This window comes from Drosophila novamexicana, unplaced genomic scaffold, assembly GCF_003285875.2.
Source record: "Drosophila novamexicana strain 15010-1031.04,08,12 unplaced genomic scaffold, DnovRS2.1 tig00000009-arrow-pilon, whole genome shotgun sequence".
Lineage (NCBI taxonomy): Eukaryota > Metazoa > Arthropoda > Insecta > Diptera > Drosophilidae > Drosophila > Drosophila novamexicana.
In genome coordinates this window covers 1989085-2009024 of record NW_020824766.1, presented here as the reverse complement: position 1 = coordinate 2009024, position 19940 = coordinate 1989085, and the positions used below count along the sequence as shown (strand labels likewise).

At 38.6% G+C, this 19940-nt stretch overlaps 3 protein-coding genes across 7 annotated transcripts in view; 2 read left to right on the top strand and 1 right to left on the bottom strand.

Annotated features, from left to right (window-relative positions):
• Nucleotides 1–75: 75 nt before the first annotated feature.
• LOC115767419 lies at nucleotides 76–2574 on the top strand. 2 transcript variants are annotated; one of them, XM_030711707.1, is made up of 3 exons: nucleotides 76–418; nucleotides 481–905; nucleotides 973–2574. In XM_030711707.1, the coding sequence occupies exons 1-3, from the start codon at nucleotides 194–196 to the stop codon at nucleotides 2474–2476; spliced, it is 2154 nt and encodes a 717-aa protein (XP_030567567.1). In that variant the 5' UTR covers nucleotides 76–193; the 3' UTR covers nucleotides 2477–2574. The 2 variants fall into 2 exon arrangements, with proteins under 2 accessions (XP_030567567.1, XP_030567558.1); XM_030711698.1 differs by having other exon boundaries at nucleotides 478–905.
• A 205-nt stretch (nucleotides 2575–2779) lies between these two features.
• LOC115770234 (rab11 family-interacting protein 4B) overlaps nucleotides 2780–19940 on the top strand; it is a 53398-nt gene continuing 36237 nt past the window's right edge. For 2 of the 4 annotated variants that reach the window (XM_030715465.1, XM_030715450.1), the window contains exons 1-5: nucleotides 2780–3185; nucleotides 15043–15193; nucleotides 15269–15557; nucleotides 15632–15700; nucleotides 17314–17358. In XM_030715465.1, coding sequence (XP_030571325.1) covers nucleotides 15061–15193; nucleotides 15269–15557; nucleotides 15632–15700; nucleotides 17314–17358 — 536 coding nt within the window. In that variant the 5' untranslated portion in view covers nucleotides 2780–3185; nucleotides 15043–15060. The remainder of the gene's footprint in view (nucleotides 3186–15042; nucleotides 15194–15268; nucleotides 15558–15631; nucleotides 15701–17313; nucleotides 17359–19940) is intronic. The other 2 variants (XM_030715481.1, XM_030715473.1) reach the window with 1 other exon arrangement.
• Nucleotides 18706–19881, bottom strand: LOC115770290. The gene is made up of 2 exons (XM_030715529.1): nucleotides 19561–19881; nucleotides 18706–19504 (listed from the first exon to the last, which is right to left on the bottom strand). The coding sequence occupies exons 1-2, from the start codon at nucleotides 19774–19776 to the stop codon at nucleotides 18851–18853; spliced, it is 870 nt and encodes a 289-aa protein (XP_030571389.1). The 5' UTR covers nucleotides 19777–19881; the 3' UTR covers nucleotides 18706–18850.

Genomic DNA, 19940 nt, shown 5'->3' with positions numbered 1-19940 from the left:
CTAAACAGAAATTTGTAAATACATAGTCAGTATGGTCACTCCTATCATATGCTCAGTTTTAAACAAGTGTTGTCAAAATTTAGCAGCAGAGTCAAGGTGTTATTTTGTTTTATCCAGCGTCAATTATTTTTCCATTTTTTTGTATTACAAACAAATCCGACTAGATAAAAGTACAAAATTAAGAACACTTGCAATGTTTCGCGTTGGTAAATTTAATGTAAATCGTGCCAACCGTCTAACGCGTGTCACACGTCGAATGTCGTTGGCCAAGCGTTTGCTAAATGCCAGTCAAATCCAATCATCCGGAACTGCTCCCAGGGAACGAATGCCCACACCGCCCACGAGTCAGTCCTGCATAGCTAGTAAGTTACAGAAGAAGTCGCAAACGGTCGACCAGGACCAGATCCAGGGCCCTGCGGTGAGTGGCATGTTGCCTATGATGTAACAGAAAATAGCTTGAATCGCCTCGCATTGCAGCAGAATCAACGCTGGCCGCGGAAAATCTTCAGCGGCATTCAGCCAACGGGCTCACTGCATCTGGGCAACTATTTGGGCGCGGTGCGCAAATGGACGCAGCTGCAGAAATCCCGTGAAAATGTAACCATTTGCATCGTTGACATGCATTCGATTACAATGCCGCATAACCCGCCTCTGCTGCGAGAGAACATCTTCACGATGGCCGCCACGCTGCTCGCCTGCGGCGTTGATCCCGCCCAAAGCACGCTGTTCGTGCAGTCCGCCGTGATGGAGCACAGCGAACTTAACTGGATACTCAACTCGCTGACCACAATGCCGCGCTTGGCCCAGCTGCCGCAGTTCAAGGAAAAGTCGCGTATGGTTCGGGATGTGCCCCTCGGCTTGTTTGTCTATCCGGTGCTGCAGGCGGCAGACATTATGCTCTACAAGTAAGTGCTTGCCCAGTGCATGGGAGGCTTTGACGGATTTTGGTTAATTCCATTTTGTTGCCCGCAGAGCTACTCATGTGCCCGTTGGAATCGATCAGCTGCAACATATACAACTGGCACAGCATTTGGCGCGCAACTTTAATACGCGCTATGGTGAAATGTTTCCGGTTTGCACCCCAATGATTGAGGAAAACGATGGCTCCCGTATACTGTCTTTGCGCGAACCATCCAAGAAGATGTCGAAATCTGACCAGAATCCCAAAGGCACCATTAACTTAAGCGATACACCCGATCAAATCAAGGAGAAGATTAAGAAGGCCGTCACCGATTTCACTTCGGACATCTCGTACAGTCCCAAAATACGGCCCGGAGTCAGTAATCTGGTCAATATTCATGCTCAAGTTACCGGCGTGGACATTGCGACGGTGGTGGAGGAGGCCAAACAATTGGACACGGCCAAGTATAAGGAGCGCGTGGCCGAGGCGATCATTGAGCATTTGCGGCCCATACGCGAAAAGATTAACCTAAATTTGACAAATCGCAACGAACTTATCTACATGCTAGAGATGGGCTCTGAGAAGGCGCGCAAGGCTGCCCAACAGACCATGTGCGAGATCAAGCAGCGTCTGGGCCTGGGCGTCAATGCCATTCTGCCGCCATCCGTGTATGTGCCGCCGCCACTGCCGGACCACTCCAGAATAACGGCTAGCCAGCGTCTGGCCAAAGGCGTACTTCATCCGGACGCCCATCCCCACAGCATGCCGCACTTCGAGCAGCGCTGTGAACCCAGCCATGGCACCGCCGCGAACATTAGTGGCGATTCTGGGGATGCGATCACCGGAGAGTCAACTGCCAAGGTGGGTGCACCGCCTATCCGGGTTATGCGTCGACCTATTGTGCCCGTGCAGACGATGCGTGTGGAAAAGTCCATTAATCGAAACCCCTCCCGGCATACATTTAAATTGGACACATTCAATGTGCCCAAAATTGGCTTTCGTGATTCAAATATGACTGCTTCTATGAATCGGTCGGACCAGCGAGACCGGCGCAGTCCTGTCATGGGCTTTGCAGCGCCCACCTCATTGAGTGCGGTAAATAGCATCTCTGGCTTTAAGTATGGTAACTCGAATCCCAGCGCTTTGGCTTCCATTGCAAGCCAAGTGAATGCGGCTCATAGACAGCAGGAAATGCTCAGCAGTGTGGCCAACAGTGCCTACTATAAAGCGGCTTCCAGCTCCTTTAATAGCAAATCTCCCAGTGTGGTCAATGTTGCAGTCAACTCCGCCCCCAACCGTAACAATGCGGCTACCAAAGCGATTATGATGGCCAATGCCGCCAGCTCTACTGGCTCCAATAGCTCCACTGGCTCCAGCAGCTCCAGCAGCTCCAACGCTACTCTCAACACCGCCAACAGCGGCAGCAGCAGCAGCAGCAATAGCATAACCACAAAATCTGAGGACTCAAGCGATACTACTGATGAAGATGGTGAACAGAGTGTGGAGGATCAAGAGGATGATGATGATAGTTATGCCACTGTCCCGTCAGAGGACAAGATGGAAAACTCTAACTAGTCCGGTGTAAAATCCTAGCAATTGTTTTTAGTATAGTCTTAAATTACTTAAATCGCCTGTAGTACATCGTGCTTATGATTAAAATTGTTGAACATGTTGCCCTATTTACTTTTCAAATTTGCGCGCCAATTGAGCTTAGCACTAAAAATGGGCTTAACATAATGCTATTACCATGTTAATTAACATTTTTAGTATTTGTACTTGGTGCTATCGGAATTATCGATAGTTTGGCATTTTGCTGATTATCAAATGCGGTCATAATGGTCAGGTACTTCAGTATTTTCGTTTTATATTTTGTGCGGTTCGGATGTGCGCGCGGGTAAATTACGTCGTTCCGTATCGTTTCCTCGCCTATGCCTCTGCCTGTGCCTATGTTCCGGTGTGCGTGTGTTTGTGAAGCAACAAAATCACAACCTAATGGTATGCAAACTCGTTGCCAACGTTACGCACGCGTAAAAATACGAAACCCAAGCGTTTGTGTTTTCATATAAAAAGCCGCAAAGTGTTAAATATATAAACACGGCCCGCGCGCCAAGTGAAAGTGCAGTAAACAATTGCACAAACTGCAACGTTTTGGCCAACACACGAGTAGTACAAAATAAAACGCAGCAATTATTCAAAATATATATAAAATTCAACAACATTTCTCAACTACCTGTTCTACAAAGTTCGTCGGACGCAGCAGCAGAAACAGCAGATCAAGAAAAAGGTGCGCAACAACAACAAGAAATCTAACTGTTGCTTCTTCTCTACTGTATGTGATCTCTCTGTGTGTATGTGTGTGTGCTTTTACAAAAATGCATTTCATATTCTGCTACGTTTAACGGTTATATCTACGCACAAACGCAACGAAAAAGAAATTTAGATAAATATTTTGCACAACAGTTTTAACAGGTGCGTTTTAACTGTTTTAAATAATTTGGAACAGCAGCTGTCGATTGTTCTCTATTTGGCCACATTAGCGGTAGATCTCATTAGTCAGGGCATGAGAGCCTAAGAGTTTGTCATGCCGTCCAGCTGTACGTTCATCTGTCACACGATTAACATTTTTCGATTTGTTGGTGTATTTATTTTAACATACTTATGTTAATCAAAAAAAAAAAAAAAAAAGGCTAACATTCTTTTGCTTTTTGTTATTTCTTTTCTTGGAATGTCTTTCTTTCACACGCAATGTTATAACTGTTATTGATTCTCAAACTGTAAGCGGTTGGGGCTGCATTGGTGTTTAATGCATTTCATTTTGTCGGCGTCTTAATACTCTGTTCACAATGTAAAAATATTGAATATTTCATTTGTGAAGAATATTACATAAATCAAAATATTTAAAAGTTTTATAATGTATTTTACAGTTAAGAAAGAAGAGTGTTCTGAAGTCACAGTTTTAGAGTAACTACCACAATTGCTGTTTTTTCTTTGTGTACAGAGTATTGCGCCGTCGGCTGCACAGTTTTCACTTGGTTTTTGTTTTGCTGCACACGCAATTAAGTAAATGACTTGTCTTAGTTTTAGTTTTAGTTACAGTTGTATACGAGTTTTAGTTGTAACATTTGCACAAATGCGAAATTCGTATTTGCTTTTTGTTGTTGTTGTTGTTGTTGCTGTTGTTGTTGTTGGCTTAGCCATGTTGTGCCAGTTGGCGCCATCGCTGACGTCGGCATCGACGCTTTTTGTTTGGTTTATTGTTTTCTCTGGCTTGGTTTGGGCTTTTGAGGAAGTTTTTTTTAAAATACCCTATACGTGTTTAGATGTGAGGGGTATATATTGTATGTAATAGGCATCTTTTATCTTACAAAGTACAGTTAAGGCTTTCACGCTTACAGATCGCTATCATGATCATGCATTACAGTTTTGCTTACAGGGTATTTTCTAGTCGGGCTAACTCTATTTTCAGCGGTTGCTGCTTTTAATTCATTTGCGGAGATTGCGATTGCAACTTCTTTATCAAGCAGCAATCACAGTCGGCGAGGGCGGGGTGGGGGCAAGAATAAGCGCAAGTACGAGTACTTCCGTTTGTTGTTGTTGTTGTTGTTGCCTTCGTTACGGCCACCTGCGTGCAACAGGAAACGAACAGGCCTAGGACATGGCGATGCGACACTTGAGGCTGCGTTTTGGTAATGCGAAACCCACTCAAAGATGCAGCAGCCGAAGCAGCAGCAGCAGCTGCGTTCATCCTGTTGCTGTTGCTTTTCATTGCATCACTTTTTGTCTTATTTGTTTCCTCTTCTTCTTCTTCTTTTGCGTTATGCATTGTAATTTGATAGTTTTTCTTATTTTTCCTCAAGTCCATTTGGCCCCCGTTTAACATTGCTTGGCGCTCTAAAATTACAGCTGCCCCCACTCCACGTCTCGCCCGTACTTTCAACTTCTCTATATCCATCTCTTTCGCACGTTAAGCGCACCTAACGGTTCTGCTTTGCTGTGCACTTTGCATATTTTCGCTGCCCAAAATTTGTTCATTGTTGTTGTTGTTGTTCGTTGTTGTTGTTGTTGCCGGGCCTTGGCACAGTTATGCGGCTTGGCCATGTTTTGTAGTTGTTGTTTCTCTCTTTTTATTTTGGATACTTGTTTGTCTTTTGGCTTCTGGGTTTTACTTCTGCATTTGCAGCTTGGAGTTTCTTTTGGGCTTGACCCTTTGTCAGTTGATTCATCATCAAGCAACATTTAGAGGGTATTGAAGTGGAATACCCTGCACAATTACGCATGCGCTTTAAAGCGTTGCAAGTCTAATTGGAAACAATATTGTTAGCTTAGATCGAATGTCCTTTTTAGCGTTGCAAGCCTGGCTAAATTATAATTATTATTATTAGTTTAGATCAGACAAAATATTTTCTATATAAAAAACAAAACCCGAACCGAATGATATGCACATAAACCAAATATATAGGTTACAAAAACTTAAGTTAATTCAAATTTTGTTTTAATGGTATTCAAGAACAAGTTTGAGTTCTGAACAAGAAAGAATCAAGAAAAAAGCGCTACATCTTTGAACTTTGATCAACATTCCATAAATTATTCGTTTATAATATAAATAAAATATATAATTTATTACGTTTTCGCAGAACATAAGTAAACGCAAAAAATGGCGAGGCAAAAAATCGCAGCTAAAATTATAATTAAACATTTTGCCGCATTTGAACTTCAATTCGATGCAATTCAAGGCAAACGAGTTGAGAAGATTTAATTTTGCTTTTTGCTTTTTTTTGTTTATAAACAAGCCAAAGCGAGAACTCGTGCCAGTTGTAGTTTATTGTTGTTGCCAAAAAAGCGAAAGAGCAATAACAAAAACAATTGCCTCGGCGAGGAAAAAAAAGCGTGTCCGCTTTTTTAAGCTTGAGCAGCATTCAATAAACAAGAGAAGAGGCGCAGAGTGTAAGCTGTTTAGAGACCGCATAGACAGACCTGATGACATCTTCAATTGAGTTATAATTGGAGATCCACTTGAAATGGAAATAAGCAGTCGTCAGCTAACTAGGCCAAATGTTGGCATGCAACACCTGCCTTTGGTTCAATGCACCATCAATGGAAATGTGCCTGGAATGTACATGTATTGGTAATTAGTTCGCTTTAAAAGGGAAAACTCGAAGGCATGTCTAATGCCAAGTCGGCTACGTCGGGCACGTTGACAGGGCGACAGTTCATTGTCGGGTCGCGCAGCCAGGCCTTAGTAAACAATTCAGGTGAGCTGAGGTGAGGCAATGCAAACGCACATGGAACGAGCTCAAAGAACTTCAAGAACTGCAACGACTTTAAACAGGTGTCGACCACTCTGTTGTTGTTTATTGTTGTCATTGTTGTTTATATTTGTATTATATTCTTTTGTTCTGTCATGTGTTGCGGCTTGTAGTTTTTTCATTCATCTCATAGATACAAGTACGTGGCAGATAGGCAGACGAACGGACTTCCGCATTTCCTTAAGGCTAGGCTAGGCATATTTATATACTTCAACTCAATCCTCTTATGCGCTTGCGAAGGTCATACCGAGGCATTTGTAACTTTTAAGAGCATCATCTGGGTTTTCAGCAATCTTAAAATTGTGTATACTTCTTGGAACAGAACACTAAATAATTAGTTGACACAGGGATTATTCATCGAAAACATGTTTGTTTTATAAAAAAAAAAAACATTTTTGCTTAACAAAAATTAACAAATCCTAAGTAAAGGACCAAATATTAAAATAGTTTTATTTAAACCTAGAATAATATTCATTAATATATAATAAAATATAACTATTTTCAAAGATAAGTGCAATAAATTCTTACAAATAGTACTTCTTTTATATAAAACTAGCGCGTATTGCCCGGCCTTGCCCGTATAACGTTTTGTGCTACAAATTTTAGATATAATCTTTCTACTAAGTATGCGGCCGTGGAAAATTGTTGTCTAACCATATTGATCTCCACTTCTATTTAGTGTTCTTAGTGCATCGAATAAAGAAACAATTTTTGGAATCCGAGCTTTCCGATCTTTTTGGTTTTGCAATGAGAGTCTTGAAGCTGAAGAATAAACTTTCGTTTATTAAGTCTTTCACCCGCATTTGCAGAACGTATCACATAAATTCGCACAAAGATCTTTGAAAATGATTTAAAGGCCGATCGGATGCTAAGCAAAAAACTGCATGCAACGTTTTTTCACGATTTTTCCACACATGCAGGTGGAATTTCTCGTGAAAATGTCAGTTTCATATGTATAGATTAGTTTTCTTAAATAAGAAAAATGCTCCTCCACATTGTTGAATAGATAAACTTGTTAAAACGCCAATTTTTCTGCTCAGCCATTATTTTATTCCTTTAAATCTTTCATTGGAGTCGCTATTGAGTGGAATTTAGCCTGGCCCAACTGCAACGCCCGCCTCATTATTCATTCAGGAAAGTAGTCAACCAGGTTTTTATTTTTATTTTTTTTTTCTGTACATATTTTGGCTTCTCGTTGGCTTCCGCTTTGGTGTACGCCCCAAGAATTTAAAACCTGCCGCGCGTCTACTCTCCGCAGACGGCTACAAATTAGCGGGAACTGCCAGCGTGGCATCCACAAGGCATCCGCAATAGAGTCTCGGCGCGAGTCGCTTGCCTAAGAGGCGCGGTGCAGACAGTTCAAGATGCATAAAAATAAAATATGTCAAATCCGCAAATGGGATTTGTTGCTTTCTTTTGTTTTGTATAGTTGAAGGCGGCAAATTTTCCACAGCACATGGAGATTTCTTAATTAAAATTGTCCAGATTTTATTTTGTTCGTTTCCATTTGGGGTTTCCCTTTCGATATTTCATTTATTTCTTATTCAATTTATCAAACAATTTGTTAGCTGTTCTGAAACAAATTTCAAGTGCACTTGGCAAATGTCTTACAAGTTCTAAAGCTTTGAAGAAATGATTCATTTTCTTTTTTACGACATTTTCCCACAGTTTTCTTCTTTTCTTTTTTACAGTTGCTGCTGTTTGTTTTGTCATTCGCTTGTTGTGCATTTGCCACACGTTTTCCTATGCCCAATGACCCAATTTTCAGTTCATTTGTTTCTATTCTTCGAGTGTCGCAATGCATTTTCCCCATTTTCATTCTCTTGACTTTGTTTGTATAATTTATCAATATTATTCTTTGATTCCCTTTTTTTCTGTTTTGGGGGCGGTTTGTTGTCTTCTTGTTTCGCTTGGCAAGGGGGGGCGTATGATTGCGAGATCAGCTTTATTGGGCGTTTATGAAGGCGCCTCGAGAAGCACTAAATAAATACAAATAAATATTGTTTATTATGCCAGACCAAGGGAATTCTTTGTGTTAACAAATATATTAAGTTAAATCAGCTAGAAATGTGCATTTAATAAATTTCAATGTTTGATGATAAAACTTAAGGGTTTTCCAATTATAGTCATATACATTATTGTTCTAGTCGAGAGTGAACGAGTACGGGATACCGTGAACCTAAATGTGAAGTCTCTCGCCCTTAAAGGTTTTGAGTTTGACGCGTTCTCTAGATCGTCTCGGCTATTGATGCTGTTCAAGAATATATACACTTTATGGGGTCGGAGATGCTTGCTTCTGCCTGTTACACACATTTACATTTTGCACACAATATACCCTTTTTACCCATTTTCAATGGGTTCGGGGTATAAAAATTAAACTCTTCAAAAAAAAAAAACAATTTTAAGTTACATGCATCAAGTGCAAAATCATGTTTTAAATAATTAAAAGTTTTAACTATGTTTCTAAGTTTTAAGTTAAGCTGAGCTGTTCAATATTGAACACTTCAATATAATTCATTTGAATAACTTATAAGTACTTTAAGCTCAATCAATCAGGTGTTTGTCAGTCCACTGTATTCTGCTTCTTTTTTTTTTGTTTTGAATAGGTAAAAATGTATAAAAACATGCCCAGTAGAAGCACGTAGCAAGTAAAAATTGCATTGCACTTAAATATAATTTATGTATTTAAGCGTAAAACACGTTTCGACAGCGAGAAACAAAGAGGAAGCGAGAGAGAGGGAGGGGGAGAGAGAGAGAGAGAGATACCAGCTTAGTTGATTAGTTTTAGCAACTGTGCAAATGTTGCATAAACCTTGCTAAAAATCTTAAAACTAATGACTAACTCGTCCACAGATATACAAATAATATATATGTGTATTAAGCATTGGTTTTATCTTGTTTTTATCTCTTATCTAATTCTTTGCTACAACAGCTGCTGAGGAAACTAAGAAAACTAGCATATCGCTTGTTTGAATCTGGGCAGCTGTTTGCTTTGCTATTTTCAATACAACTCGAGTTCAATTTTTCGCTGGCAGGTAACAAATTTCCAGACTTGTGAAAAGGTTCTTTCAAAAATGCCTTAACACTCTATGCCAGACGCCGTTTTAATTGAGTTTTTCAATGGAACTCTCACTGGGGCAGACTCTATGAGTTTGTTTCACTTGAATTATGCACAATATTCGGGTTTTTGTCTATGCTCGCTGCTCAAGAGCTCATGTGGTACGAATCCATTCCAAGGCGAGTCGCGTGCGCCATGCCAAGTGTAGAGATGTAGCTGCCACATGTTGTTGCCGCTGTTGCTGCTGTTGCCTCTTCTGGGCCACTTGAGTTATATGCCCAAACTTGGTTAGTCGTCGTCGTTGTTGTTGTTGTTGCTGTTGTTGTTTTTGCCATTCGTGGTTTCATAATGCCGGCGCATTACTCGCATTATGACAATGGAATGGGGCACCTATGCCATGCTATGCGATGCCATGTGCTTGATCGTAGAATAGAGACTCATTAAAATGCCAGACCAGACCAGACCAGCTGACATCTACTTGAAGACATTGTTTGGCCCGACTGACTTGGCTTATTTGTCTGTCTGAGAGTCTGAGAGGGCTGATAAATAAGTTATGGGCAAATTGATTTCAACACTAAATAGGCCCGAAAATAGTTGCTACTTATTATCACAAATAATTTAAATGAAATAATCTACTAAATGAAAACACAGCAAACTATTTTGAAACCATTTTTAATGGACAGTTCAAAATTATTTTGTTATAGTCTTTGTTAAAAACTACTGCTATAAAAAGTACTTATTTATGTAAGGGATATTCTAATTTTGTCATAAAATTTGTAACGCTTAGAAAGAGAGATTTTCGAAACCATAAAATCGATCAGCATCAGCGGTCGAGTTAATATAGTCATGTCCGTCTCTCTCTGTTTGCGATTACTGTTTCATGCAGTATATATCTCGAAACCAGCCGGATCGGATCACTATATCATGTAGCTGTCATAGGAACGATCAGTCGAAGAGTAGGTTCTTCTATGTTTAACTTATTTTTGCTTATCAAGATATCATGCCTAACTAGGCATTTATAAGTTTGACTACGTTCCTTATATACGTGCAAAACCTTTTCAACATCGGGCTACTATAACATACAACACCTGTACCTATAGAACCTATAAGGTTATCTTTAATTCTCTCTAATAATCATGTTTTCCAAGACATTTGCATCAAACTCAGCATTTAAGAGCTCCAGCATTCTCCAAAAGGCAAATATATATGCAAGGGTATTTAATCTTCTTCTTGCTTGATATTCTTAAGTACCTCCAGGGACTGAACATTTGCTGTTGCTATTACCCAACGCATGTGCTTTAATTATGCAATCGTCTGATTCTCGTAACATTGCTACACATGTTAACTACAAATCCCTTCCTGCTTCCTCTACCCCAACCATCCAAGAAAACACACACACTTAACAGCTGTTTACACTGTCATCTCGGAATGAGAACAAGACGGGAATCGCTCAGCAGTTGGGTTGATTAGTAAATTGAATCGTTTGCCCATCGTAAATTTGACATCATCCACTGAGCGTATTTTAAACATATAATATATATTTCTTCACATTCATTGTTCGCTTCGCGCGGCAAGTTCAAGTTTGTGACTCATGTCAAAGTCAATGGGGGCAGCAGCAGCTGTTGTTCCTCCAAATGAGTCTGTGGTCAGTAGCTGCCCGTTTGGCTGGCTACGGTCTCGGATAACATCTAATAAATAGCAAACGCCCCCCACAAACGCGCTGCCTGTGCTATAATTAAATCATATATTGACTTTTGTGTTTTATGGCATGTGTCTCTGATCTATAGCATATGGCTAATGCGATGCTTGTGGATATAGCATATCGTGAGATTTATAAATCTACTCGATTTGTCAATACAAATTGTAGTTCAAGGTACTTAAATTGGCAGCAATATGAATGCAATGTGATTTTATAGTAAAATTAATGAGCAATTCATACTGGACAACAATATAATGTATAATAATAATAACAGTGATTGCATTAACAAATATAGTTTGAATAACTCATAATAAGAAATCAGTCATCGAATAGAGCTCAATAAACATTTGCACTTTATATTTATATGATATATATAATGTGGTACTTATATGGAATACTTAAATGCCTTTAAAATCTATAATTGATCATTTGAATTTGTGGAGGCTCGAGGGAATTTAATAATTTTAATTTGTGACAGTTCAAATATTTAAACAAATAAATAAAATTCCTATCAATAGGAATAATTAACTGAACCAGGAATCTGATATTATATATCTGAAATCAACAAACTTGGCTAGATCGTCTCGAATATTGATGCTGATCAAGAATATTTATTACTTAATGGGATCGGAGATGCCTGTTACACACATTCCAGGGTATCCAAATACATCAGCTTACACAATTTAAAGAAATTTCTTGAATAATTTATATATTTTATCGGGAAACGATATTGATATTTTACAGCTAAGAGGACCTTTTTTTCCAGTCTAATGCTATAGAAATATTTCAGAAGAAGAATAAAAGTTTTTCAATTGAATTGGGGCCTTTAGGCCTCTCTCAAAGCTTGTAACCAACATTTATTTAATTATACTTTAAGCTTCGCACACGTTAGGCACGTTGTTCTCACAGCTCTTCTCTTTGTTGTTTTAATTTTTTTTATAAAAGCAAAAAAATTCACACAGTTCTTTATTTGTGCACATCTGAGCTGCTGATGATGTTGTTGGAGTTATAGACAAAGGGGAAATATTCATGGGAAATACATTTACAAATTATAGAAACAACTTGCATGAAAAATGCATTACAAATCACCGAATCGGAGAAGCGCTAACAACAACAACAACAACTGCAAATAACGTTGCACAGTTATGACTCTGAGAATCCGCTGCGAGGCATGACAGATGATAAATCCAACTGTGAGGATTACAGACCCACCCTCCCTCCCTCTCTGTCTCTCTGTCTTGCAGCATCTTTGCAGCTTTATAACTGTATAAGAAGCACTTTGAAGCTTGCTGTTGTTGTTGTTGTTGTTGTTGTTGCCGTTGTTATTGTTATTGTTGTTGTACAGGTTGCTGGCAAAGCAGCCGGCAGTAGAGAGGATTGCAGTTATTATAAACTGACATAAATATTGTAGTTACAATAGATATAACTATTAAACGTGATGAATACTTTTTGAGGGAATACTCTATTGGGCCAGAAATGAGAAAATCTTTTATTTTTTCATTTTTCTTAGTCTTACACAATAAATAAATAAAAAAAATATATATTATATTTATATTATAAAAGAAATGAACAAAATAAATAAAATTATTTAAAAAATATAAAAATATAAAATAAATAAATATAATTATAAATTAAATAAATATATAAACTAAGTAAATAAAATAACAAAATAGAAAAATAGAAGTTCTCTATAGTAAAAAAAGTGTTTAATAAACGGTCAAGGGTTAGAATTTATGAGCATGAACTGAGTTAAAGTTTTATAGGGTATACTTCAACGACATGCAACCCATAGGAGTCAGCTTTGTGACTGACAAGCTCACACGCCCTCATTTCTTTGGATTATGCATAGGAAAGGCAATTGCATAAGTGGTTTCTTTTTTTATTTTTGTTTTAGCCAACTTTGCCCAACTTTGCCAGCATCGATTTTTCCATGCAGTTGTCGTCACGTCAACGGCTCGAGTCGATACTCCAGAGTTCATTGCACCTACCAAGTGGCTCCTCCTTTGACTTTGCCTTTGCCTTTCCGTCTTTCTGCCATTGGTCAAAAGCATAAAAATAAACATTTGTTGGCTTTAACTATTTACTTATTTTTGTTTTGGCTTTCGCTTTGAACTTCTACCATGTAATAATCATTTTTCATTATTGCGCATTTTTCCAGTTGAAAACGTTTGCTGCAATTTGCTGGATAATCAATATTTAATCACAGGTCTTTATGTTGCCTCATTATGACAAATATAATTGTATTGCAATTGTTTGTTTGTTTTATTATTATTAGCTAGCTTATTCAAAGTGAAAAGAGTCATGCAATCAAGTTCAGCCAAAGAGTTGAGAGTTGAGGTTTTCTTAAGAAAGTTATTTTATGAGGAAAGTTAAATTTGGAGAAAAAACCTAAGAGCTTATTTTGAAAAGAAGTTGGGTAAAATGTATAATGAAAAAACTACCTCATGCTCAAAAGACCTTGTCTTTTGGTCACTCTCTAAAAACACAGGTAATCCTTAATAGATAGTTAAATTAGGTAGTTACCTGTCACCTGTCTTTAACATACTAGTTAACTCTTCTCATTTGCCCAAAAGTAGACTGACCTAATTCTTAGGGCCTACGTCGTCTAACGGCCCTGACATTTCAATCAATCAATGACAAAATTATGATCCAAACACAACTATAAACACGATAGGCTTATTGTAGTTGATATTTTTTTTGTAGATTTTTCTCTCAAGTAAACTTTTTTTCTTGCTTTCTATCGAAAGCGTGTAACCCTAAAAACTAGGTAAGGTTCACTCTCTCTCCCTCCTCTCTCTCGCTCCCTCTCTCTCTCTCTGCCTCTCTCTTTCTCGCTCTTTAAATGACAGTGCAAAGAAGGAACCAACAACAATTATAAAGTAATTACGCACGCTTATCGGGCCCTACAAATAGGTCTCTAGAAATGTCGCCTGCCCGCGTATGCCCTGCAGCTAATTGCGGGACACTTAAAGTGCGGGGGATGTGTATTGTTGTGTTGTGTGATTGTCATTTGGTAGTGGGTAAGTCCAGCGGGAAGTGGCCACAACAAACCTCGACCCATTTGGGTTACTTGTTACGCTTTTGGTTGACCACTTCCGTTCGTTCGATTTTTATCGCGTCAGTGGAGTCTATGTACCTCTATGTTGCACCTGTTGCAGTTTTTTTTTTTGTAAATAAATATAATTTCGAAAGCGATTGGTAATGTTGCGGATACAAATTGCACAATACATTGAGCGTCGATTAAGGTTTTTGTATGGTTATTTTTTGCTTATCAAGATATCTTACCCAAACTCGGCATTTATAAGTTTCAATATACATCGCGCTTCTATATTATATAGTTGCCGTAGGAACGATCAGTCGAAACTTAAGTACTTGTAAAAACAAATTTTTTGTTTTTCAAGATATCTTCATCAAATTTGTTACAAGTTTCACTTTCTTCATATATGCAAAACCTTATCAACATCAGACCACTCGTATCATTATTTTTCCATAAGAACGATTGTTTCCGTTCAAGGAGGATATTAATTAATGCCACTAATATAGCTGTTAATATAGATATAGAAAGATTTTATATGGTAAACATTTGTAGATTCTTTAAGATATCTTCTCCAAGCCGTGCGCAATTAAAAGCTTTCCAAAATGCCTCACTTATCTGCACAGCCGTAAACTATATGTCCACAAAGATATGAAATCTTTCCCATGGTAAAACTAGACATTCTTTCTTGAATTTATTTGCATCAGTTTTTAAACAAATATATTATTGTATAACCTGTGAAATTTTAACAATTCAACACCAAATCATTTAAGGAACTAATAAAAGTGAAAGACAAGCAAAACTGAGAGCGAAAACAATGGCAATCTGAACTAAAATTGCACTTTATTTGAAAAATAAGCAAGAAATGAGCATCAAGCCTTTCACCTAGGTCATGTTTTTTCTACTTTCTGTGAACAGAGTTCGAATTGCAATGGGCTGCAGTTTTGTGGCTTCTTTGGTTGCATGTCGAACCTCAATTAGCTGTCCTATTGACCTGTTTGCAGACAATTTAAGTAACTTCCTACCTTTTGCGTTTCTTTGCAGTTTCAGCGCTTTGGCAGAATGGCGCCCATGCCACGCATTCAATTGGCCAACAACAATGCGGCCATTAAAGCCACAACTAATAATTTTCTCTATGCCGAAACAATTTCCGGCGACAGCAGCCCAACGCCCAGCAGTCCGCCTTCAAGCACAGGTAAGTTGCAAATGCAGCACATAAACAATTCACAGATATCCGCTAACTAACTCATTCACTCTCAATGCACCACAGCGGGCGTTGCCAAATCGCAGTGCTCCTCACTGTCCGATGGCGAATCCTTTGAGGGCTATGGCGAGAATGAGTACAGCTCACAGCTACAAGCGCCGGGCAGCTCCGTCAATGGCAACAATAATAACAGCAACAGCAATGGCAATAACAATCTCAGCGCGAGCAACGGCAACGGCATCGGCTCCTCACATGAGCACAGTGAACACTCAAATGACGGCAATAACAATTTGAATGACAGCGCTGGCATTGAACTCGATCTGGCGCCTCATGTTGTCTCGTCCTCGCCCAAGGAGTAAGCTTAGCTGAATTTATATACTATATCCACAGACCTTTATTAACCCATTGTCTATTTTTTTTTTGTTGCAGTGACGATGAGCTCAACATCATGCCCCGCGACAATTGGGCCAGACGCAGTCTGAGACGCACGCCTACAAGGTAACAGCAGCAAGTGGGGATTGTAGACATATTAAGTCGGAGTCTCGGCTGCCATATAAGGCCAATACGATCCGCAATTAGTTATGGAAAGCTTGAATGCAGTAGAAATTTATGTTGTCCCCGACATTTTGCACTCACATAATCGTCGCGCCTTTTTGACGTAATGCCCATAAAATGACCAGTTTGCCAAGTCCAAGTATATTCAGCCAGTGAGCATCAGCCAGTCGGCTTTTTTATTTGTGTAAATCTTTTTGAATATTTAACCTTTTCTTTTGTACATTTGACTACGCTTGTATGTATACAAAATGTGCATATGCCCACGGACTGGAAAACCAGTTTTTCTATGCCCCGTGTTTGTGTCTGTCTGTTTGGGCCGTGATTCATGCGTGCCGATCCAGTCGAAATCGCAGTCGCGGCTTGTAGTCAGTGCGCGATCAGAGAGCGCTCATTGTTTCCGCTTATGTTCAACACACACTAGATGAAGAGAGCCAGAGTCCAATAGAGAGACAGAGAGAGAATGTAGTTGAGAGTTGAAAGAGATAGAGAGAGAGAGGAGAGAGAGGTGTGCTGTGGTGAACTAAAGTTTGAGCTATAGTAAGAGCATTTGTGCTCTCTTAAATTATACAGTATGTGGGCTGTGCTGTAACTAATCATATAAATAAATGTACTAAGTACTTAGTTGCATGTCAATTACAAAGGTTTAGTATAATTTATAGTTGATTACATATAGTTAAACATATTAGCATAGGAAAACAATATGATTTTGAAGTCCGTTCTTAATGCTTTGAAGGGCATTCAAATTTTGTCATAAAATGTGTGCTTGTTCGTCTGTCTGCCCATTAAAGATATAAACTATTAACAAAATATCCGATTAGTACAACAAAAGTACAAAAATGTATTGAAAGATATCTAAAACATATATTATATGCACGTTGAGCAGAACTTATCGGGGTTAGTTAGAAATAAAAATCAACTTGGAACTGAATATTATACTTTAAATATGAACAGGTTTTATTAGGGTGTAAATTTATTATAAAGCTATTATAATTAAATTATATAAAAAAGAATTGGAACTGTAGACAGAATAGAAAGAAACAAAAGAATTATTTTAAAACTTAGAGCAGCCTAGAATTTATGATATTAAAATCCTTGTATGTCAGCATGAAAGAAAATTTGATAGTATTTAGTTTAAACTGATTTTCTATTTATATGATAGCCCCTATAAACATTATTTGGAGCATTATAAAGGCTGAACTTTAGAATTTCGTTAGAACGTGGAGCAGTAAAAAATGTAGCAATTCAAATCTTTGGGCTCACCGTAAATTAAATTTGAAAGTATTTTATTTGAACAGCTTTCCACTAAGTATCTAAAAGACCCTGCAAATATTACTTGGCGCAGACGGATATCTGGGGTTATTTGAAGAACTAGCTCTAAAACCATGCATAAGTAGTCTCATCATGAAAATAGTGCAACTAATTTAATAGGTTTACAATCCCTTGCTACCATTTAAAGAAAATGGGACACGAAACTGCTTAAACAAATATTGCATGCACTCAATTCTATATTGAATTGAAACATATAATAAATATCATATCATATATATTTCTTACAGCAATCCCGATAGTTTATCCCAGCGTCGTTGGGGCTCCATGAGACAGTAAGCAACATTTATTTATTTCTCATATTTATGAGTATGCCTCACATTTGGGTTGGATTTTTGGTTGTCATGTAGAGTTTCATATGGTCCTAACCCAATTTCATTAATTCTGTGCTCATTTCGGTTATGGTATTTAATTTGCACTATTTTGCTACGTCAATAAGATAAAATGCTTTTAGGAAACTGTATAAAAGAGCTTTGATTACGCTTTTAGTAAATTAACTAAATTAAAGCCAGCGTAGCTTATCACTATTTTATTTCCTTTTGGCCCAGTTGTATATTTCAATTGTATATATATTGAATATTTCAAGTAATTTCATAAATTTCGTTTATATTTTCGTTGTTGTCGTAGTCCACACAAATTTATGTTTATTTTTGTTTTTGCTGTCAAGAGTTTTGTGGCATTTAATAGACCAGTTCATGGCAAGCAAATAAACTTGACAGATTAATTGCTCGAGATTAGAGACTGAAGAAGTCGTACAATTTGTAAGATTTTCTCTTAGTTCTCTGGATAGTTTGTGGCATTTCCTTATAGCCAGCTTTGTTTATCACTTGCTCGCTTCCTGTTTCTCGTTCTGCCTGCCATTTCAGTTAACTGGGCAAACGCTTTTGTCACTGCTTCTGGCCCTCAGCGCACGAAAAGTTGTTCATCCGCTTTGAGACGTTCGGGGTTTGTGCCTTGTTGCATGTGAAAAGGTTGAAGGTAGTCACAGTTGTGCCTCGAGCTGGTCTTCAGCTGCCGCTTCTTCGGTTCGGCTTGACTTGGCTTACAAGTTTTGCAGACATTTTGCATTATTGTTGGGGGCTGTCATGCCATTGGAATGCGCACAAGAGAGCAACAACTCGAAAGAGTACAGATCTGACCAGAGAGAGAGATGGAGAGCTGTTGCGGAAACGGGTTTTGTTTGCGGCAACTCTGTCAACTCTTTGTTTTGCTACTGCAACAACAGAATTTAGGCCGCATTTTTGTCATGCTGTCCACAATTGACCCAAAAGCTGGCCACAGGAACTGCAGCAGTCCACAGTTTTGGCCAGCTGAACCGCAATTAGTTGTGAGAAATCTTCATCTAATTGGATGCACACTGTGCAATCAGTTAAGGTTTAACCTTCATGCAAGTGCCTCGTAAATTGTTGGCTAAGGTCTGAACTTGCCAGCCATTGCCTCTGGTTGTTCCCACACAGAGCCCGTCGAATCCTACCCAGCTTTAATTTGTCATGCTAATGTTTCTTTGTTTTTGCAACGGCTGAGAAAAAAAAAAGGTTACATTCCGCAGTTGCATTCATCAAAGTCAAGTGCACGAATAGCACAAAAACCTAATTGATGTTCAACTAGCATTTAAGAGCGACTGTTTAATAGGGGAAACTATTGAGAGAATTTCTCTGGTTTAATATAAAAAACCTTTAAACTTAAAATTTCAACAATTACAATAAGATGAACAAAAACGAACCCAAAATTTAAATAAAACCTAAGTCAACTGGCCCACTATTGCAATTATATCCTCCATATCGGATAATTTCTAGGGCCAGAGTTGGACTCGACCGAATGTGGATTATTACGTTTTAGGCACGACTTTAACTTGGCCGTTTGCGTGGACTGGCTGACACTGTTAAGGGATCTCAAAGAGGACGAATCGGTTGAGGCTTCTCTGAATGTAACATGCGGGCCAATCCCAACGGATTTGGTTAGTGCATCTGGAATTTCCGAGCAGTTTTCCGCTATAAAGTTGTCATTCGTAAGCGCCTCACATGGCTCTGCTAAGTCTTCTTTGAATGTTACACGTAGACGGTTCCTTCCGTTCAATTTGGTTTGTTCACCGGGAACTTGCTCTAAGGGTTTACGTTGCTTAGTTAAAGCTTCCTGGCCCCGAACATCCGAAGAAGTTTTCGTTAAAATTTGTTCACTCGGCAAGTCCTCAGATTGCTCCGTTAGGGATTCTTTCAATGTTATAATTGAACCGGCCCCCATTGATTTGGCTGGAAACCGCTGCAACTCTGAGGAAGTTTCCATTAAAATATGTTTATTCGACAAGCAATCAAATTGCTCCGATTTTTTGTCCATCAATTGGGTCGCTAATAACTCATCCATGCTCTCCTCGTAGCGTCTTTGAATGAATTCTTGTTTGACTAAAAGTTCCTTTCGGAGCTCCTATAATTGATTACCGTCAGAAACTATAATATTATTTATAGTTGCCATCAACTTACTTTCTTCTGTTTTAATCCTATAAACCAATTGATAAGCATTACTGATAAAATGAAAAAAGCGCATAATATCCAAAACATTCTATCGCGGTCCAAAATCAAATACTTAAACATTCCATACGCCTTTAAAAAGAACCAGCACAGCGTGGGCCACCCCTGGCAATATGGGGTCATCTTTATAGCCGTCTCGAATGTGATTACGGTGTAATAGGTCCACATTGGTCCTTGGTTAAAACTTCGAAAATTTAAGAACAATTTCAATTTGATCAAAAACTTTTCTTTCTTTCAAAGAAAATATTTGAATACTTCTGTTTACTTAAACGTGTAGTATTCTGGCGAAGCTTAAGCCGATATATAATAGGATGCCTACTAGGGGATAGGGG